The 23,143-nt window shown below is 37.8% G+C and overlaps 1 protein-coding gene across 5 annotated transcripts in view; it reads right to left on the bottom strand.

Annotated features, from left to right (window-relative positions):
* The window catches only part of STAU1 (staufen double-stranded RNA binding protein 1), a 48,064-nt gene that overhangs the window by 5,594 nt on the left and 19,327 nt on the right, over positions 1 to 23,143 (bottom strand). For 2 of the 5 annotated variants that reach the window (XM_060772138.2, XM_060772139.2), the window contains 11 exons: positions 22,016 to 22,300; positions 19,045 to 19,169; positions 16,175 to 16,331; positions 13,857 to 13,995; positions 12,514 to 12,679; positions 9,042 to 9,140; positions 6,945 to 7,175; positions 4,824 to 4,967; positions 2,769 to 2,915; positions 1,550 to 1,622; positions 203 to 519 (listed from right to left, as the gene is read on the bottom strand). In XM_060772138.2, the coding sequence (XP_060628121.1) occupies positions 203 to 519; positions 1,550 to 1,622; positions 2,769 to 2,915; positions 4,824 to 4,967; positions 6,945 to 7,175; positions 9,042 to 9,140; positions 12,514 to 12,679; positions 13,857 to 13,995; positions 16,175 to 16,331; positions 19,045 to 19,169; positions 22,016 to 22,220 (1,803 nt within the window). In that variant the 5' untranslated portion in view covers positions 22,221 to 22,300. The remainder of the gene's footprint in view (positions 1 to 202; positions 520 to 1,549; positions 1,623 to 2,768; positions 2,916 to 4,823; positions 4,968 to 6,944; positions 7,176 to 9,041; positions 9,141 to 12,513; positions 12,680 to 13,856; positions 13,996 to 16,174; positions 16,332 to 19,044; positions 19,170 to 22,015; positions 22,301 to 23,143) is intronic. The other 3 variants (XM_067468185.1, XM_067468186.1, XM_067468187.1) reach the window with 3 other exon arrangements.

Here is a 23,143-nt window from a genome sequence, read left to right as displayed (position 1 = left end):
ATCAAAATGTAACACTGATTCAAAGCTATATATGCTAAGAGTCTATTCTAGCTGAGAATCTTTCCATTTTAAGACTGATGTGAATAATTTCATCCCTTTTCCAGGGATGAAAGCCCTGTGGCTTTGTGAAATATTGTCTTCATCCAGCAAACCAAAACCCACAAAGAGATACACTACAGTATTTTGCTTCCAAAGCGTATACCTGGATTCCCTGAACGCCAGAAAGGTAGTTCAGCTGTTCGGAGGGTCTAGTGAAAGGTCCATGGGGTACATGGCCCGAGGAGCTGTTTTTTAAAATCGTCTCAGCGGTAGGAGAAGTGCCACCGTATAACAGCTCTCTCGCAATCATAGCTGTCACTGTCGCCTTGGCAGGATTGGGGGCTGCCCTGTTGAACTCTTTGGTGTGTTGTCCTTGATTGACTCCAACCGCCTGTGCAACCTCAGGGACCATGGGGAGAATGCCAGCGGGAAGCTGCTGATGGCTGAGATAAGGCATCCTGAACTCATCCTCTTTATTATCTGAAAAAGAGACAGAATGCGCAAGAAAAGCTTCAGTAACTGACAAGCATTTCTTTTGAAACCTAAACCCTATCCTGGCCAGCTGCAATTCAATATGCTTATTGTGACAACTGTGTTTTATTTTGAAAACGATTTTATATTGCAAATAACATATCTCTGATATATACTGATACTTCCAAGTGGTATGACATTTCGAAATAAAAACAAATCAGTATTATAGCAGTATCAGAGAGGACAGAAATCAATATTTAAATCACATTTCTAACAGATTTAGTTGCAACAGTATATTTTTCTATAAATAATGTGAACATGTAGCTTTCATCTCAAATAGAAGGCCCTACTAGCCACCCCCAACCTTGTTTGTGTTTTTGCTGGGGGGAGGATAATTATGACGACAATTTTGCTTAGTGGAAATAATTTTATGCTATCATGTGCACAACACGAATAATTCTGATTATCTGAGTATTAGTGCAACTATAGCTAGTAAGCAACATATACTATTTTTCTAAAATAAATAAATAAAGGAAAATATAGAGAAGATTGGATACAGTTTAAAATGTGTATAGCTACATTAATGGAGCAGAATTGCAATGGAATCCCTTCAGGATTTTCCCCAATAGATCAGAAGACCTTGCTGAATACGGTGGCTTTGCAGATTCAAGGACTGGCTGCTTATTGCCCGGAGGAATCCTTTGTTAGGTGCTGTTAGCTGGCAGTCCTTGAATCTGCAAGGAAAAGGGACAGGGAAACGCCAAAAAATTGGGCAAAACTTTTTTTGCTAATGTAAAAGTATATTTTGAATTTAACCAACAGTGTAACTTCTGAGGTTCTGCTTTGGTTTTACACCAGTATTTGATAGTCACAACAACAAGATTGCATGCATTTATTTATTTGAAAAATATCTAATAAATAAATGAAGATTAAAAAAACTCTATTTTTAAATGACATTTTTTTCTGGATGGCCCATCAAAATAACTTAATGTATCCAAATTCAGCTACCATTCTTGAAATTCAAAAACGGGTTACTTACTATTAGTTGTTTCTTCAGAGCCAGGTTCAAAAAATGTTACTTTTCTTCCATCACCTGGTTTCTTTATTGGTGTCTAGAAAAAAAAAACATTTAGAATAGTTATTCTATTAACCTAAATATGGAAAGTGGGTAATCAATTTAAAATTCAAATGTGCGATCACCATGTCCTTCACTACTAACAATTCAGAACTGTCCTGACAACAAAATATTAAATCATCAGTTTTGTCAGGAGAAGCATCTGGCCACACATACAAGAAACCAATGACATATGTCAATGTGAACGGCACTAAAATAACTTTGTAAGCGGTTAACCTGCGTAACTGCAGGGAAAGATCACACCAGCCTGCTGAGGAAGCAATAGAGATATCTAGTGTTCATAATGTGAATGCTCATGACTTCCAAGAAGGTACTGAAAGCTAGGCAGTATAGGAAGCATAATGCATTATCCTTGGCTGCTCTATCTCCTTACTGTACTCCTTACTAATGACCTGTGTTGTTCAATCTAATTTTCAAAACAGCGAGAGTCCAAAATATGGTACAGCACAGTGTGAGCTATACCATTTCTATCAACGTGTTGAGAAATTGTATGAACTCCAAAGAATGACTTCTACTCCGGTTATTGCCTCCACACCCACGTTCCTCTGTGAATTCCGGTCCAGACATTCTTCAGCATGTAAAGTATTTTCCTTGTGATCGTCAAAGCCATAAGAGGGGTGTTTTCCCCTATAGAATATGTACCTGCCTCACATAAAAGTTGGCAGGAGGGGCTTCTTTTTTGTGTCCCACAAGTAGGGAAAATAAAAAGTAGAACAATATGAATAAGGGCTATTTAACCTGTGGCATTCTTGACTGGGCAATGCTAGGAAGTACAAATAGGACCAGTGTTGGTTTCTCTATAGGCTAAAGCCAGCACTTTGAACTGTGCTCGGTAGCAGACTGGCAATTAAATCCTTAATTGTTGCAAACTGTTTAAAATGGTTTTACTTGTAGGACTCTCTGACTTTCCATGATATAGAGTGATATATAAGTATTTAAATAAATAAAAATAATAATGAGAAGCTTTAAGGCCAGGTGTGGTAATTGCAATCCTTGAGGTCTTGTTAAATTGTTAGGCACTGGCTAAGTTGGCTGGAGCATCTGGAACTTGCACTCCAATAGCATGCGGAAGGTTGGACAATTCTCATCCCCAACCAAAGTCATAATCTTAGAAACTCTTTACCTTTTCTTCTGTTTTTAATGCTGGCTTTGGAGGTTGAGGTTGCGGGACTTTGAATCCTAAGAGTTCCAACATGTTTTCAGCTGCATTGCGCTTTGCCACTTTTTTGTTAGTTCCCATTCCTTCAGCTGTGTGCATGCCAACTTTTACCTAGAAGAGAGAAACAGACAGCAATGGCACCAATCTTCCTGCTTAGAAAGAGCAAAGCCAGTATAGATGAACATTCGAAACCTATTTGTTCAAATATGGCCTGACAGAATACTGGAGTGAAGTAGAGATTGTTGAGCAAATTGAGCTCCAGCTTGCCAGAGATTAAAAACAGTAAAAAGGGATTTTTTGGTTATGTCAGTACAAAAAAGAAGAACAAGGAAACGGTAGCGCATCTGCTTGTAGAAGGTGGTGAAATGCTAATGGGGGATAGGGAAAAGGTAGAGCTGCTCAACACCTTATTTACTTCAGTCTTCTCCCAAAAGGAGATTGGTGGTGAACTTGAACAATATGAAACAATCTATTTTATATCAAGCCCTTCTCTAAACCAAAATCTGATGTCAAAAAAAGATTTTTTTCGACTGTTCTATTAAAGCATGTATAAAAACATATAAAACCTAGGACTAAGAATAAAGTACAACATACATATCCCATTAAAAGGCCCTCTCACACAGCCAGTTAATCAATGAATGTCTGTTTAAATAAAAGTGGAAGGAGAACTCCACAACTTGGAAACCACTTTTGCTTTCAAACTTCTGTTTTAAAACTGTATTTCAATCAGCAAATACACCTACCACCCTTGAACATTTGTCCATGTGGAAATCTGAAGGGTCCTGGATCTATGCCAGTCGAACTACTACATTAACTAGTCCCTCAGGCTGCTTCATATCTGGGAAGCGATAGCAAAGCTACCTGCCCTGACTACAGAGTGGTATTAGACTGGCTGTGGTAAATGCCACCTGCATCCCCAATCCCTGTTGAATGGATGGTTTATTGTACCAGCCATAGGTTGTGACATCAAAAAATATACAGCCTTTAAAAGTACAATAAGCACTTTCCAATATAAACATTAAATCTTATTCCATATACTGGCTCTTTAAAATTATCGTAGCAGCGACATGATAAAAATAACAAATGTCTGATTTGTATCATCTCAAACTATTTCCATTTCCAGCCTCTGTTGTGGATTTTAATGGATTTTATTAATCCCTGTTCATTTTCCTGTTTTTCTAAGAGGTGCATTGCCAAAGCTAAGCACCACGAGAGAGAAAGCAAAGAAAAAAAAGCTAGATAAATGCACTTTTGTGCCAAAATTAGAATGGGATTAAGTTACCTTGAGTCCCACTTTTAGGAGAAAGGCAGGATATAAATAGACAGCAACAGTGCCACAGGCCCTTGTCTGGCTAATATAGGGCTGTCACATTCATGCAAACTTCTGAATTCTTGACTATTGTAATACTTAATATATGCGACTGCCATTAAAACAGTGATTGGTCCACATTTTTGTGGTTGTTTCTATATAGATCAATGATATCCATTTTCTGCAACTTCACTAGCATGTTTCTGGATTCAATCCACTATCCCAGATTGAAACGTTTGAATTCCAGAGTCTAGGATTTGAAAGTAACACTTTTTTCCTATGTTACAATATGCCAAATATTGTGCTTTGAATGCAAATACCATCAAGTCAAAATTAATCTATTACAAATAGAAGTAGTGTTCCTAGGTTGTTTCTTTTAGTGACAGCTGTACCTAGAAAAATTGACCACCAAATGTTAATTGTAAGAGTGGCACCCCACTTTTATTGTATACTGCAAAGTTGGTCAAAACATATCTGCCAGATGTTGCTGGACTGCAATTTCTACCTGCCCTAGCCAGAATAGTTCATGTAATTCAACAGCCGGAAGGCCGCACTTTGCCCAACTGTTCTGTAGGTCTGAAAACTTTGATTACTCGAGGCTACACATTTAAATAAAGAAAATGAAACATGCACACGGAGACACACACGGAAGTAAACTTGGCACAGCTGCAGTGCAGATCTGAAAGGGAAGAGCTGAGCTCTGCACAAACCTGCATAACAAACTCCCTACGTCTTGGAAGCCCACGTTCTGTGATTAGCATATACTCCGGCTCCTTTTCTTTTTTTGCCTGCTGTATTTGGGCAAGTCTGCTAATAGGATTCATGCCCTGGCCATATTCAGGACTTGTCTGCAGCTGAGACAGAAAAAGCAGAAGTTAGTGAACAGCAGACAGGAGAATTTTCAATACAGCCATATTAATTTTGTTTGCTTATTTATTTACTTTATTTTTATCCTTACTTCCTCTCAATATAGGGACTCAAGGAAGCTAATAGTAAATATAAAATAATGCTAACTAAAACATTATGATTACATTACAATATAAATATTATTTAAAATATTATTTATTTATGCATAGCACAGTGGAGGGCTATAGATTTTATATCTTTTTGGAACTGTAACATTGTGCTCTTTAGGTGTCACATCTCACTTCTGCACAAGGAAGAATATGCACCCAAGACCTCAAAGGACAGGACACATAAGGGATGCCGACTATGCAAAATCACATGGCTTTCAGTGAAAAAGGAAGCAGACAATATTAGACCATAGATTTCAGCAAAAAAAAAAAAATGCTTCCTTGGTGTAATAATAATAATAATAATAATTCATTTATAGACCACCCTATCTCCCTGAGGGGACTCAGGGCGGTTTACACACAAAAAGGGAAACATTCAATGCCTGAGAAATACAAATACATTAAAGCAATAAAACATAATACAAAACAACAACATTGAGTTAATCACATAAAAGAATTAGACAGCAAACTGAAAGAAATAAAATAACTGATTACATTCTAATAACCTGGTCAACATCTAATATAATAAAACAATTAAAATTGGGTGAGCATTGGCTGTTATAGTTGTTCTTGAATTTACCATAATGACCACGAGTTACAAATAGGTCAGCCAGCATTCCAATGGCAGTGGTCTAAGGTGCCCTAGTCCTCCTCCTCCGCCCCAAAGTGCGTTATTATGAGTTTTTTTTAAAGTAGAGGATGGTGGAAGTAATTTTTATTTCTTTTGGAAGGGAGTTCCAGAGATGAGGATAAATCATGGAGAAAGCCTCCTCTCGTTCTCACCAGCTGTGCTTGTAACAGGGGTGAGACTGAGAACAGGGCCCCCTCCACTGACCGCGGTGCCCAAGATGGTCTATATAGGGAGATGCACTTAGACAAATAGCCTGGACCTGAACTGTTTAGGGCTTTCTAGGTAATGACCAGCACTTTGTTTTTTGCTCAGAAGCAGACCGGCAGCAATGGAACTGCCACAACATGGGAGTAGTTATCTCCCTGTGCAGAGCCCCAGTTAACAACCTGGATGCTGATCTCTGCATTAATTGTAGCTTCTCAACTATCTTCAGAGGCAGCCCCATGTAGAGAGCATTGCAGTAGTCAAAACGGAATGTGACTAAGATGTGGACTACCATGGCCAAGCCAGGCATCCAAAGGTACAGGCGCAGCTGGCACACAGGTTTTAACTGTGCAAAAGCACTCCTGACCACCATTGACATCTGGGGTTCCAGGGTCAACAATGAACCCAAGATCACTCCCAGATTGCAAACCTGTGCCTTCAGGTGGAGAGCGGCCCAATGCAGCTCAGGCTGCAACCCTCACCCTGTTCAACTGACCAGGAGTACCTTTCAACTGACCAGGAGTAACTCTGTCTTGTCAGTATTTAATTTCAGCTTGTTAGCTCTCATCCATTCCATTACTGATGACAAGCTCCAGTTCAGGATAAGAACAGCATCCTTGGCTTTTGGTGGAAAGGAGTAATAGAGTTGGGTGTCATCTGTGTAAATCTGACACCAAACTCTAAAACTCCATATGATCTCCCCCAGTAGTTTCATGTAAATGTTAAATAGCACAGGGGACAGAATTGAACCCCAAGGGAGGCCACAGGCCAGGGAGTCAAACAGGCGTCCCTCAGCTCCATCAACTGGGTTCATCCCTCCAGGAAGGACTGGGGCCACCACAAAACAGTGTTGTAGAATTCCCCAAATTTGATGCAAACAGATACAAACTATGGTATCTAACTATATATGAGGTTTTTATGTCCTTGATTTCATCAGAAATTTCTACTGTATCTGTGACTTTGTTAACGCATGCCTCTCTTACCTTGACTATTGATTTTGTTTTCTTTTTAATTCGTGGCTTCATTTTCTCAACCGTAGGAAGGGGAGGCAGTTTCTTCAACTCCTCTAGGACTGCGATGGCTGCATTCTTCTTTGAAATCTTCTTGCTCTTGCCTTCACCCTCACCCATAAACTCGCCCACAGATACTTTTGTTACAAAGCTTTTCATATGAGGGGGACCACTTTCCCGGGTCACCTGTTTCAGAGGGAAAAACTGAGTGAAAGCGTGATAAACACTTATTAAAAATGGTAGAGGATAATGGTCACAGCAAATTTCACTTACATGAACTATATAGCAATGGGGTGGGGGAACAAGGAGAAATCAGCATTCCTGGTAAAACAGGGACCTTTTCACATGATTTAATGCTATGATTTCACTTTCAGCTATAGCAATGGTTCTCAACCTGTGGGTCCCCAGCTGTTTTGGCCTTTAACTCCAAGAAATCCTAACAGCTGGTAAACTGGCTGGGATTTGTAGACCAAAATACCCGGGGACCCACAGGATGAGAACCACTGAGCTATGGCAACATACTTTAGAACTCTGGACCCGCAGTTTAGGGAGCAGTGTTTAAAAGCCACTGCAAGGGAGCTCTACTGTTTCATCAAACTACAAAATCCAAATTCCATAGGATGATGCCATGGCAATTAAAGTGGACGCATAGCACCATAAGTGTAAAAGAGCCCCCAGAAAAGGACACATTTTAAAAGACACTAAGTCCTAAGTCCATTATCCCTCCCCGAGCAGGCTAAATAATGTTAAGCACATGGTCTAGAGGCATTTCATTATTTTGACAATCTTATTTCATTACATAAATGCCAAACTAGTATCTTGGGATGTAAGAGTTACAACTATTAAGACCTATACAGTCGGCCCCCTGCACCCACAGATTCAACCATCCATGGCTTAAAAGCATTGTTTAAAATCCAAAAAATAATTTTATAGAAGCGACCCCATTCTACTACACCATGATATAAATGGGGCTTGAGAATCCACATATTTTGATATCCACCAAACCCCATCAGATATCAAGGGCCCACTGTATAAGTTTTTACTTACAGAATTAAAGTGTATAATATATCTTGACATGCATTAAACATTAAACAAAAACTTATTAGTTGACAGTAAAGGGAAAAGAAGATTTTGTCAGAAAGAATGACATATGACATGAATGATACATCTGTAGCTGATTTTTAAAAAAACAATTTTATGTCATGATAATTGAGATAAGATGCAACCTAAGGATCACTATCTTCACATTAACAAAACATTGTTTAAATATTGACAGGAATGAACCACAGTGAACCTCAAGCACCTCCCCTCCCTTTCCTTTCTCTGTAATGCTAGAAGGAGGTTTTCAAACCATGGTCAATAGTTTTTGGTTTTTTAAAATAACTGTTTGAGGTGCTTGTTTTAAAACAAGCCAGCATCAAACCACAATTAAGAACAAATAGATGCTAAAGCTTCCAAATTCTTCCTCCTCTTGGCTGTACAAAAAGATATCAGGGGAAAGGGAGAGTATACAAGCCTGAGGCTTGCTGGAGCTCACTTACATTGTATTAAATGCCTTGACATTTTATCTAAGCTAACCAACAAATCCATCTAATCTAAGAAGACTCTCCTTCCCAATGAAGAACAGCACCCCCACCCTCTCATTTCAACTATCACATCTGTTCCTGGGGACTGGAGAATGCCCTAAAAAGTATACAAGGGTTTTATGGAGGGAAAGGGGAATGCCCACCCTCTGTGCAAAGGGAAATGTCCTCAACTCATGCATGAGCTTCTCTGGATTCAAGATATAACACACTATGTTACTCAACCAAAGGCATATTGGTGGGACCTTCTGTTCTCTCTCAATATTGTAAAATTATTTCACTAACTTCACTCACTACTCTCTTGAATACATTTTAATATACGAAAAAATCGTGAATTGTGAAAAGAGAATCCACACACTTTCCAGTATATACCTTTAAAGGTTAGTTGTGTGAGCCAAGAGTATCCTATCAAGAGTATCCTATCAAGTGTACTCCTATCTCCAATATACTAAAATAAAACCATTTTAGAGCAATTAACTAAACCTACCTCAAAATTCACAGGCAAGTTCCTTTTAAGTGCAATCTCAAACACTTGGCTTATTTCAGATTTATTGAGATTTTCATCATCAGGTTCTCTCCCATTAATCTAGGAGAAGAACAATTATATTGAAGAGGTTTCTTGTATAGCTGTCATACCAGCTCACTGACAACAATACTGCCACACAGAGTGCAGGGTTAGTAGAGGAATCTTAAGCATGATTGCGGCAGAAGCAGAGTAAATGGAAAGCTCAAGGAGGTTTCTCACTGAAACTGCCTGACGTGCAAGTCAAATGCCCCAGAACTATCCTGTTGCCTGAAAAATCTATGCAGGTATGGTATGGAAAAGTGTATAAGTCCAAGGTCTAAAGGAAATTATGTGCAGGCATCATGAAAAAGAGCTGGCAAGCAAGATCAGAGTTTCAGTATGTTTAGAAGTTTAGCATATGCTTTCAATTTGGAAAGATTCAAGTTATTCAACTATTTTCATTTCTTAGTTTTGCCAATCACAGGCCATTATCTGAAAGATGACATTATTATTTCAGTGAGCCTCATGTTAGCTTTGGGCATATTTGTTTTCAGCAGTCATTTCCCACCTCCTCCAGCACTTTATCACAAACCACTTTTTAGAATGGAGAGGGGACTTCCAGAAAGACTGCAATACAAGAATGTGTAACAAGAACGTTACACCAAATTAGACAAATGTAACCAGAAAGACAAAACTGCAGAACGAATCATTTGGAATAATCATTTTTCAGCAGCAACTGCTGTAGTTAGTTTGGCTCACCATCTTTTGCAGTGCACTAGTGTTGCCTACATGAACATCTCTTTTTGTCTTAAGAGTACTACACAGAGACGCGTTTCATTTGGTGGAATTCCTTCCTCTGCTAACTCTAGGACACACTCCTTCCTTGAAAGCCAATCCTTGGAGCTTTTTCATATCAATGTGAGCACAACTGATATTTCATACGTGAGTGTATACATTTTAGTAACAGTGGGAAAACATGTGGATTTGGAGAAGGGTTATTTGCTAACTAAGGGAATGTGTATAGAAGACATAATGGCAGAATGCCAGTTTAATAAAGTGATCAGATGTTCTGTTCTGTTATCATGCCATTTTATAATCAGATCATTTAAACAAACTTCTATTCATTCAGAATGTCGCAGTAATCAAAGCCATGCATATACAAAACCCTAAACATTCTTCAGACTCCTTGTAACTAGTATGCTGATGAAATTATCTACACATGCCCTTGTATCTACAGCAGCCAAAAAAAAAAAAAAGCTATGCCATGCTGAGTTGCACAATATAAGCACAATCATAACCATTCTAATAATTTTCATGCAAAATTACTTAACAGCAGCTAACTGGAATATAGAGCGAAGGAGAACATCAGGAAAGTGGAAACAGACAGCAGTTCTAGAGTGTTAACTATCAACAGGGAACCATGAAAAACTGAATGAGTGATGCTATCTGGAAAGTGCCTACACAACTTTAGCATGAGGTTATGGAACTATTTTGAATATAGAAATGAAAAGGTGCAGAGTTTTGATCTCTTTAGTAAAAAGAAGTCTCGAGTAGCAGTGATACAAAGACCCTGGAGAAGTGCTGCTCATCAAGATAAATATGTATTAAAGTAAACAACTTAGGCAGTTCCAAAGACAATGAAAAGGAAATTAAACTCAAATTAATCTCCTTTCCTAAATGCACATGAATGATGGTAATAATTCTCTTCTTCTGCTGGAGGCAGGCAATAGTCTCCTTGCTGTAGGTGAAATATATTGCTAAAACAGAATATGGAGTTCTCTATAATTGGTATTAGTTTGTTTTAGTTCCCTTGCTAGTGCAGCAGGTTAAAACACTGAGCTGCTGAACTTGCTGACTAAAAGGTTGGTGGTTCAAGTCCGGGGAGCGGGATGAGCTCCCGCTGTTAGGTGTAGCTTCTGCCAACTTTGCAGTTCGAAAACTTGCAAATGTGAGTAGATCAATAGGTACCGCCTTGCTGGGAAGGTAACAGCCCTCCATGCAGTTATGCTGGCCATATGACCTTGAAGGTGTCTACGGACAACGTCGGCTCTTTGGCTTAGAAATTAAGATGAGCACCACCCCCCAGAGTCGGACACGACTAGACATAACGTCAGGGGAAACCTTTACCTCACGAATAGTTTGTATTCTCAGATACTCCAAAAAAGTGATAGCTTTGTCGCTAGCTGTTGGCCAACTGCACCATCAAGACATGTCTATAAGACACTACCCCCATAAAATATTTTGTGAGAAAATCAGCATCATTTTTGCAACATCTCACAGAATACTAAAAACAGGGTATAAATATATATAATAAAGCAGCTTGGCCAGAGATTCACAATATGTGCTCCCTTTCATTCTAAATAGCACTAAAATAGAACTTTATTTATTTTCTGTCTCCTAGTTCTGGATGTGTTTATTACTTAATGTTGGCTTTAATTATAAAGCCACAATTTCCACAACAGTGTATTTTGTCAAATAGTTTCTTATAAGAAAGCATGCTATACTGGTGGCATACAGTCTAGTCCAGTAGTTCCCAATCTGTGGTTCGTGGACCACCAGTGGTATGCAAGAACTAAAATATGGTCCACGGCCTCACTGTCATTAGACAGTTGCAATGAGAATGACTGGTCTCGCAAAACCCTCTCATCATGCTGAGGCCTATTAAATATGTTTTTCTGTGGGTGAGCAGATTGCGACTACTGAATGGTATATGTTCTGTATCGGAAACTAGAGCCGATGTTGGTCTATCCAATGCAATTTTCTGAATCAGCACCCCAAATAACCAAACCAAATCTAAAGTTGACCAAAAACGGATTCGTAACCCTTTTGGTACTAATGTTGGAGAATGGTCTCTGATCAAAAAAAGGTTGGGAACCACTGGTTTGGTCTATATTGGTTGAACAGGAGCAGTTGGATGGGCAGGAGTGCCTTGGAGTAGTATGGGGGATGGAATGAGCATGTGTTGTAGCCTTGAAGGCTAAAATCTAAAATCTGTGAAAATATCATATAATCCTATAAGTATGAACATTGCAAAGACAACATCGCTGTTCTTAACCACAACTACATTATTCTGGCTAGTCACATTTTGCCACGGAATATGCATTCACATTAAGCAACTGTGATGACAGTGTTTGTGATAAAGCAATTTCCACCTTATGTCTTCTTCACTATTGTTCAAGCAATGAGTCCCTTGGATCTCCTAAGAACAAATGCTTCATTTATCTCTAGCCTCTTAAACTAAATGGAAAATTCACCATAGGACAAGTGCTACTTCCAGTCTGAAGCAGGAGTGGGCAAAAGACAGGCTAGGATATATGTTGCAAACATATAATGTGCATGCAAGCTTTCACAAGCATTTGCACAAATCTAAGCAAACAAGAGCTTTGTTTTCAATGACCTTCAAAGCACAAATATGAGTTTCAAGTGGAGCTGAATAACGCTCCAGACATACTACCTCTGGTTTTTCAGGCAGGGGCTCGTTTTGCAGGATTTTCAGTGCTTTAGCAGCTGCATCATGCTTAGCAGCCTGTCTTGTTCTACCTTTCCCATGAAACTGCTGTCCCCCAATAGAGAGCTCCACTTGATAGAGCCAGGGTCCCACAGGAAATGGATAGAAGTACCTAAAAAACAGAAAGACTGGAAACTTCAGATTTGGAATGCATAGGAAGGCTAACCTGCCAACAGACAAAGTTTGAACCTGAAAGCCAATATTGAGTAGAATGAACCACTGGACCCTCAAATCTTGCCTGTTATATACTCAATGACCAACAAATGCCAGAACCTCAAGGTAACCATAATGAATTTAAACATCAAGTCAACCAGCAACCCAACTAATACATTTTTCACACTCAATATCACATGAAAACAAATGTAAAAAACTCATTTTATACCATACTGTGTCCCTTTTATTTAGGACTATCAACCCTGAGAAAGGAGACTATTGGTAACATCCAATAATGTGTGTAATGTGCTTTTACTACAGAAATCTTCCTGGATACTTGTACCTCACCTCTAAATCTGCTGTAAGAGACACCTTAACTTTCCCAGAGCAGATTTAGAGTTAGGAGATTTGGGGAGAAGAAAAAAAATCATTTTGCAGATGGATGCAGTTCTTCTGGCTGAGGCAAGCCATACAGTATCACCATGCCACTTAGCAGTGTATCCAAAATGCAGAGCTGCCTATTATCTATGTTAATTCTGCCAAACTTTTTAAAACTTTAGATACGTAGTTCTGCTTGAGCGTTTACTGTACATTGGCATTAGCAAAGGTGAGACTAATTTTCATTTTGAATCAAGAGAGGTTCCTGAAAGTGTTCACTAACCTCAGTAGAGGGAAAGGGGAATTTCACGGAGCTAGAAAAAGACATTAACTGGCCAGGTCACAAGGCACCAGTCTTCTCACTCCCCAACTGTGTAAATTAGGAGCCTCAGTTCAGCACAATGTCTTTTGTACCACATATACTGCTCACAAATGCTAATGAGTACAACTCTTCTTTCTACTAACATCCTGCTCCTTTGAGGTATCTTGGCTGACAGCCATAACTCCACTACGGAAGGCTGCAGGACTATTTTGGGCAAAGAGACAGATTAATGGTTTTATGGTACAATGGTAGCTGGACCACGTTGTACTAATCACTGGAGTATGTAATTGGCTGCCTTTATGTATCTCATACTTGATCTGGGGAAACAAGTCTTGAAAAGCCCAAACACTGAAATAAGGAAGATGTAAAAGCACAATAGGAACCAGCTATAATATACTATAATGAACAGATAAATGAATATTGTGTCATGACATACCGTGGGGGATAAGCACCACCTCTCATATTGTAGTTGTAGGTAGACCTCATTTCAGTATAAGGATCTATGGGCTTGTACATAGGTTTCTTTCCCAATTTCATACAAAGCGCATTCAGTTCCACTGTGGGGGTTACACTATCTAAAGAGAAAAAAAGATTCAGTAAATGTTAAAAATGGCACTCTAAGAGAATTCAGATAATAAGCTCTAAACTATTACTCCTTCCATAACTAGAAGCATTAAATGGTGACACAGAACAACTTTGCATTAGCACAATCTTGCTGTAGCTCATCAGTTAAATGAGAGGGAGGAAAAACATTTATTTTACAGAAACAAAGTGTCAAATGCCATTGTAGATGTATTTTGCTGCAGCATGCAGCTTGATTTATATTTGCAAATTGGTATTTAAATACAGGCATTTGACTGGAAAGCCTAGTGCTAAATGTACAGAAAATATCAGGTAGCAGGCAGGCTGTTTTTTGAATTGAATGTTATGTATTACTGAGAAGATTTACATTAAACATGCTTCTTTCACATAAACACCTTTTCTCTCCACCAGGAGATCATCTGCGCTGGCTGTCATAGTGTTTTCATTTTGTTTCTGCCTTGAATGCCAACTATTTATTATTTACATACTACTGTGGCAAGTATTTACAAATCTCAGTGCTCAGACATTAATGGCAGCAATCCAGAGTCCCTAGGTGGGTTTTTCCAAATGAAACAGAACTTTCATCACATTAAGAAGTCATTACTAAAAGCCACAGGACACTATATAGTATCAATAAGTGCAGCATAAGGGGCTAGAGCTGTATGAGAAAAATCAGATGAAAATTATATAACACCCCAGGTGTTGCCATACTACAATTTCCAGTATTCCCTCCTCTTGACTATGTTAGCTAAGGCTTTGGAAGTCATAGTCCAGCAACATCTGTAGGACTGCATGATTCGCACCATTGCCTCATAATAAAACTTTATTTATATCCCGTCCCATCTCCCAAAAGGGACTCGGAGCAGCTGCCAACATAAAAGGCAAATATTCAATGTCAACAAGTGTATACATACAGGCATAACTTAATAAATAGCATTTAAAACCCAACCACATTCGATGATAAAAATCATAATAAATGTATTTGGCTCTCCTTATGCCAGTCAAGTTTCTAAAAGAGTTCAAAGGCCACATCTAATGGATTTCTGGATTACTTTGCTTTGTTTAAGTATCAAGATTTATCTAACAGAGATTTACAGGACTGTGAAAGGAAGGAAATTGTACACATTGCATAAATAAATGCAGCAGAACATATGACAGTACACTTGCACAAGGCTGTTTATTAAATAAAGTGCTAATACAATGCACCAAACAGTATAAAACATTTTAGTGAAATCCTGCTAAAGGCTGGTCCAGAAATGGCCTCCCATATGACAATGGTTAATATTCACAGGCTAATTTCTATCACAATCAACAGCTTCACAAAAAGCTGAGGAGGAGGAGATTAAGTATGACCCGAGGAGAGTGAACAAGTGACGGCCAATGGCATATGGAAGCAGGTAGAGCAGATAAAGGATCTGGGCAGAGCTTCTATGACCCAGATCCCCAAGGACAAAATCAAACTCAAGAAACGCTGGATTATCTTAAAAAAGTGACCTCCTCCTATGTTAACCCCAACAAATTTCTAAGGAAAACAAGGAGTAGTTTCAGAATCAGTATACATCATTACTAAGGGACCTGTTGTAAAAGAGGAAAAGTGTAAAACAAAATTTTCACAGCCTACCAATGGCCTCAGGGGCAATTAAAATAGCAGCTCTGAATCTCAGCATATGATATGAAGACAACATAGCCCATCTATTTCCAAGCTCATTTCAAACATTACAAATTTACTTTTTCTTTCAGGAAAAAAAGGCTTCTAAAGCACTAATATAATACTTGTAAACAGAAAAATCCCTTAGATGGCACCAGGAAGAAAGGTAGGGTATTAATTAAATAAATATCAGAAGGCCCACTACTGCTTATTAACTTCTGGGTTAGCTATATCACAGCAGATTGAAGGACAGCCAAGCTATCATTTGGCTTAAAAGAAAGGATATTCTTCATTATCTCACAAATGGAACACCAAATTACTGATTAAGTAGTGGATTAAGTAAAGCAAAATGAACTTTATTACATTTATCTTCCCAACAATTAGAATTCTCAGTCCACACCAAAGAAGGCAAGCAAATCAATGCCATGACTGAAGATTTTAACAAAAATCCACACACAATTAAAACACCCTGATATCTGTATGGATCCCTAGTATGTACAATTCTTGTTAGCAACAAAACATACCTGGGTTCTTTCCTTCATTACGTGATGGGCGAGCTGTAGGTTTAGGAAATCTTGTCCCTTCCAAAGCTTTGGCAGCAGCTGCATGTTGAGCTTTCTTAATACTAGTGCCTTCAGCTTCCCAGTGCTGGTCCCCAAGAGTCAGCTGCACTGTAAACACCTAAGAATGAGATGCAAACCTCTATTATATCAACCCAGTGGCTGATCTTAAATATATGAGATATTTTGATAAAGTAGTAATTCTTAATTTGCCTGTATTAACAGGGTTGCCGTCTAAAAGATTTGTAACATTTATTTAGCAAATCTGAACCACTTCATGCTCCATGTTTACTCAACAATCATGACAGTCGTTGACCTGTGATGCTTCATATCCTCTCTTCCAACACCAATACTATTATATTCAATTAAAGACAAACCACATTTGGGAGCCAGATCTAACATTAAGCTGCTGGTCTCAATGAAGCTTTCCCCTTTCCTCCCTCATAGTTGCACTGGAGATTCTCCCCTTCCAGTGCTGGTTTTGAGGATATACAAGGGTTTGGAGTAAGAACACTGTCCAATTTCTCAATTTCTCTCATTTCTACTAGAATTACATTAACAGCATTCAAAGACACAGCCATTTTAATTTTAAAAGGATCCTGTAGCACTTTAAGAGACTTAGAGAATAAAGTTTATAGCAGTCTTTCTTGCAGACTTTGCGGTCTACTTCATCAAATGAAAGAAGTGCCTAGAAACAGACCTTTATGAACAGGCTGTATTTGTGAATAGCAATAGAAATGCAAAACATATGGGGACAGTGATGAGAGGACAAGTTCAATTTCAATGATGGTCATTGAGGGACAAAGTCAAAAGGAAAGAGATGCTGCCTAAAGCCAAGGTGAGTAGATAACCACATGAATGGTAGAGGGAGCTATTGGAATGTAGTGTAATGCTGGCTGACAACCAGAAAGGAGTTGTGATAAAACAGGCAAAAGAGCCTTCACAAGGTGGGGATCTCAGCTAGTGTTATAAATGTGTAGAATGGAAGGAAGCCCTTCATCTCCCTCCTATTTATATGACTGATGAAATTAAGTTAGGCAGGAAGCCCTTAATTTCCTGTTGACATGATTGATAAAATTAAGTTACCAAGAGAATGCACTAACTGGAATACAGTCTCTCCTACAAATTTCTCAAAATAGGAATAGCATTTTACCTCCTTAATAAATGCAATATTTGGGGAACACAAGCACAAAATCAGAAAGTACTGCAGGATCCTATCAATACACTTTATGTGCAGGGTTAAATTTTTCTCCAAGCTGGCTTTAATTAAAGATCTCATGCTGTAAACTTGCTTCACTGGTTTTGTATTTGTAATGTTCTTTAGGAAGAAAAAGTCGTATTGAGCAGCTGGGGAGCACTGCACCTCTTCCATTATAAATTATGAGCTCACCATTTCCCCTTATGTTTCTATTTTCTGTTTTGTTTTGTTTTCCTTTTTAAGCCTTCCTAATAGCAACGAAGGCTGCCTAATGGATACATTTTATCTTTGTTCCAGCCATATCACAAGTTTGCAACTATAAAATGATACTCACTTCTAAAATTCCAGGCACTCACAGTTGCTCAGGTAACATAGCTGTCTATGCTTTCGGAATATGTTTAGTTTGGCCTTCATCATACTTCCAAACTGCAGAGGTGCAGAATCAATATTATTCTATGTGCCCTTATTGGACGACTTTATAGCCTCTTACAAGGAACTCTGTATACTAGCACTTTAATTTTATTTATTAGAACATTTAGATACCACTCTTCTGGTTGTCTGAAAATTAGCAACAGTTACTTAAGTAAAAATATATATACACAAAGCCAGAACAAACTAATATTAGATCCTTTCTGCTTCCTAGAAAAAAATGTTGTTCCTGATTCAAACTGTTCACATTTTCTCATCTCCCATCACTCAAACCTTTCAGACCATATTATTTGAAGAAAGCAAAACAGTAATTCTCCTATTCTATGTTTTATTGTGCCTTTGTTTCTAACCTATAACGGCCCCAAGGCAATCCTATCACGGTGCTTTCTTGGCAAGATTTTTTTCAGATGGCATTTGACATTGCCTTCCCCAGAGGCTGATTTAACCTGCTCAACATCACCCAAATGGGGTTTCAAACCCTGGCCTTCTCTCATAATCCAACATGCAAACCACTACACCACACTCCTAACCTGTACTTGTAGGCAAATTCACAACATCAGAATGACCAATGTTGTTCCTGGCACAAACTGTTCAAATCTTCTCATTTGCCATTCAAATTTATTTCCATTTTATGGTTGGGGTTTCATAACTGATTGATGGGTTAAAGCTAAGAAGAGACATCAGTAGCTTAAAAATAATAAATGAATCTTGGTTTTGATTAACTTATTGTTCACCTGGAGGAACAGTGGGTTAAACCACTGAACTGCTGAACTTGCTGAACAAAAGATTGGCGGTTCAAATCTGGGTAGAGGGGTAAGCTCCCGCTGTTAGCCCTAGCTTCTGCCAACCTAGCAGTTCGAAAACATGCAAATGTGAGTAAATCAATAGGTACTGCTTCTGCAAGAAGGTAACGGCACTCCATGCAGTCATGCTGGACAGGTGAACTTGGAAGTTTCTACGAACAATGCCGGCTCTTTGGCTTAGAAATGGAGATGAGCACCACCCCCCAGAGCCAGACATGACTGTACTTAATGTCAGGGAAAATCTTTACCTTTACCTTATTGTTAACCACTTAGTTACCAGACACCACCTGACCTATATACCTGGACCATGTGAGAGCTGCACATTGCACAAATATAAATTAGACACACAAATACTTTCATTCAAGAGATACTTTTACTATAAATATGGAAATCATAATATTTACCTTTGAGTGAGCTGGACCTTGTTCACTCAAAAGCTTATACTCAGGCTGAATCTTGTTGAAACGGGCTAACTCATTCACAAGACACATTGGGGTTTTCTCTTTGGGGTTTGCCATGTTAGAAGGAACTGAAAGGTAAGACAAATAGCTACTTCAGTCTATGGATAAAACATTCATCTTGTGGAATTACTAAAAATGTAAGAATGGTTGTTTTCAAAGTAGTATTGTGAGAAGTTTAGTACTACAAGTTTTAATTCACAAAAAACAAAAACAAAAAACACAACCCAGAGAAATCTCAATACATTCAGTTCCTAGAAGTAAAATAAGGTAGTTTCAGAGCATCTATTCATTCATATTAGCAAAATGCCAAATAAGAGTTTTGCAATCAACCGTTAAGATCAGACAGTGATCTGTTGCGAAATCTGTCAGAAGATCAATCTAATTTGGCCTGCAAGAAAACTAGCCAGATACCTGAATAACTGTTTTAACGTTTAAAGGCTGTGGGCCTCATGTTTGGCCTATACAGCATGCTCTGTTCAACAGGTATGACATGTTTCCAAGGGGAACAGTTCTAACTAAGAAGTCTTTCTTCCCTATAAATTCTGCTACTTTGCAAGTGATCATATTCTTAATGTTTTCATTTTTAAAATTGTAGTTTCAGATCTCTTTTTCTAGTATGTCATCTTTCTTAAGAAGGACAATCTAATTTATTTATTTATTTTATTTTATTTTATTTACAACATTTATATGCTGCCCTTCTCATCCCAAAGGGGACTCAGGGCAGCTTACAAGATATATATACATACAATATATTATATTATTAGCATAGAACAATATCAGTATTATACATTACTATATTGTACTATACCATTATATTGTAATATTATTAGTAATATTACATGTAATATACGATATATAATTATATTATTGTATTATTATTAGTATTATTATATTGTATTACATTATAATATATACAATATATTATATTATATTATATTATATTATATTATATTATATTATATTATTAGCATAGCACAGGAGACAATGTGGAACTGCCTTCCTGGCCCCTCTCTCTTCACTCTGGCCCAGAGCAGCAGCTGGTGCTGGGGGGAGGAGCTCCCAGCTGATGGCATAGGCAGGAGACAAGGTGGAACTGCCTTCCTAATTGTCTCATTGTGGACACAGAGCTTTTATTATTGCAGTCATCTAACAATCTTCTTTACTTTGATGAAAATAACACAAAACCCTAAAGACTTTACAAAAAAACTAGGCTGTATAAATAAACCCAGCCTAAACAAACAACAATAAACAAGTATGTCCTAAATATTCCAACATTCCATATTCTTAAAGTATAATCACATGAAGTATAGTAAACTGCTTGAAGTCTCACTGCAAAGCAGCTCTAATTGCACTGAAGGATGGTATTTTGTAGTTACTATGTAGTAAATTGAGCATTTTCTGTTTTCTCAAATGACTTAGGGAGCACAATAATGCCAGATTTATCAAGGGTTGAGAGACTTCAAATAATCATCACTACCTCACAATTGATGTTAAGCAATTCCTCACAATTGTTGTTGTACAGAAACTAGCTTTGAAGTCTAGCTCATACCAGGTGCACTCAGATGATATTCCAAAGAGTGGTCTGAAAGAATTGCTCCAACCATAGTCAATCATTTGATATTTCAAATGGCACAGCAGCAAACAATGCTTTGATGAAAATGAGAAAAAAATAAATTAAACTCTTGTGTCCAAGTACAGCACTTGTTCATGATCCTCAGTCTTAACCAGAATTTGGAAACTTATACATCCAAACCCTAATGGCTGCATCAGTGATAATGTTTACTAGAGGTTCTTTTGATGACAAACTGGTATTGTACTGGGTCTTTCATTTTCTTGAAGACATTATGCTATAAATCAAGCACCCAAAATAGGCCATGCAGGGAATACAAGTTGCAGAATGACTAGAGAAAGAGGAAACTATTCAGTGCTCTGGACACATTAAACTATATTTAAAGAGTTGTGCCAAAAAAACTCACTTGACTTCAATTTCTGATTATTTTCAGTATGTGATATAGGAAACAGTTGAATTGCAAGCAAGACTGATTAAATCCCCCTCAAATTAAATATATTTGTTTAAAATGCATTCTTACACCCTATATGAAAATCACTAATAAACCAAGAATGATTATAAAATAACAAGTTTTAAATCATAATTTGTAAGGCTGAATTCATCTAATTTTGCTCAACTTCTCCATTCAAGCATTTTAAAAAATGATTCAAAAAACACTCTCCTGTATATACTCATGTATTAAGTCAATCATATATATACGTCGAAGGCAGGTTTGGGGGCTAAGTTTTGAAATGATCTGTTGACAAACGAAGAGAAAACGTCAATGCCAACTTAGGGAACCAGCCTTCCGCCTCTGCCACCATTTTGGTAACAAATGTTTTTATATTGTTTAATTAATGGCTTATGTATTTTATGTATTTTAATGGTTTGATGGTTTGTTTAATGGTTATTGTGTTAATTGTTCATGTAAAGGCATTGAATGGCTGCCTATGTAAGCCGTCCTGAGTCCCCCTTTTGGGTTAGAGAAGAGACGGGACATAAATACCAGAAATAAATAATAAATAATTTTCCCAACTAGGCATTCAAAAAGGCAAAAACAGAGCCACTGTGGAAAGCGTAGAGGAGTTCGGTGCAGCTCTTAGCGTCTTCTGGGATGGGCAAGCTCTTGCCTTTAGGCACTCTATTCAGAGGATAGTCCCTTTTTAGATAAGAGTAAAGGCACAGCACTAACACTGATCTGTTGATAAGTTGACCCAGGGTTTTGGAGTTGATTTTTTTTGACTAAAATTTCTAGACTTATGCATGAGTATATAGGATAGGAAAATTATCAGTATGTGATACCAATGGAAGAAAATACTAACACCAAACAGAATTCTGATATATCAATGGCATTTTTAGACTTACCTGCAGCTACACTGGAAGATGTAACAGACGCAGAAGGTAAAGCAGAGTTCTGAATAGGTCTACCTGCATTTTCTGAGGGCAGAGAACTAGTGGGAGAAGGAATACTCAAAGGCTGTGCAAGAGCTTGGTTCTTGTTTAGTATTTGACTGCTAGAAAGCGTAACAGATGGATTCTGGATTTGAACTTGAGACATGTTGACGTCCATCTAAGACAACTCACTGCAGGTAAACTTGGCTTTGAATGTAGTGTGTTTTTTTTTCTAGAAGAGTGCTTGATTTTTTTTACCTTAAATATAAACAAAAAAGAGGATTATGTGGCAATCAATTGAATTCTTTATGCAAATTAGAGGAAACCATAAGAACAGTGGTATTTAAGATGGAATATTTGTAAAATTATCTGAGGTATCATTTGGACTTCTGGTCAAAACCTCAATGTACTCTTATGAAACCTTAGTTAAATATATGGTGTTAGAAATAATAAACATGATCAATAACAATTTTCCATTAACTTGTGCTGTGGATGTGTGGGTGGGAATAATATATGACTAAGGCAGGGGTCCTCAAACATTGACTCTGACTGTTGGGGGTGCCAACTATAGTTTGAAAAAAAAACAACACCCCATGAACCAATTCCTATGCACACTGTACATATCTTATTTGTACTGCAAAAAAAATTGAACGAACAATACAATATTTTAAATGAAGTACAATTTTAACCAACATAAACTTATCAGTGTGAGCCTAATTTTGGCTGATGAGATAGTCAAGTCAATTAGGATTGTTGTTGTTGTTGTTGTTGTTGTTGTTGTTGTATGCCTTCAAGAAATTTCAGACTTAAGGTGACCCTAAGTCTAAAATGTAGGGCAGCGGCTGGATAAATGACCTTAGATGGCCAAGTTGGAGTGTCATTTAGCCAAAAAAAAAAAAAAAAAGGAACAAAATAATAATTTAATAATCAAGATCTTTGAATATAAAATATACCAGTGAACAGAAATCCTCCAAGTTTTCCTTCAATAGTAGCTTTAGTGAACAATCTTTCCACACAATGGGGTTTATACAAGATTTCTGACACGGAGTGCAATTCACCAATCCTAGAATTGGACTCTTCCTATGCAAATGAATGAAAGCT

Source organism: Anolis sagrei, chromosome 4 (assembly GCF_037176765.1).
Source record: "Anolis sagrei isolate rAnoSag1 chromosome 4, rAnoSag1.mat, whole genome shotgun sequence".
Taxonomy (NCBI): domain Eukaryota; kingdom Metazoa; phylum Chordata; class Lepidosauria; order Squamata; family Dactyloidae; genus Anolis; species Anolis sagrei.
This window is presented reverse-complemented; position numbering and strand designations above follow the sequence as displayed.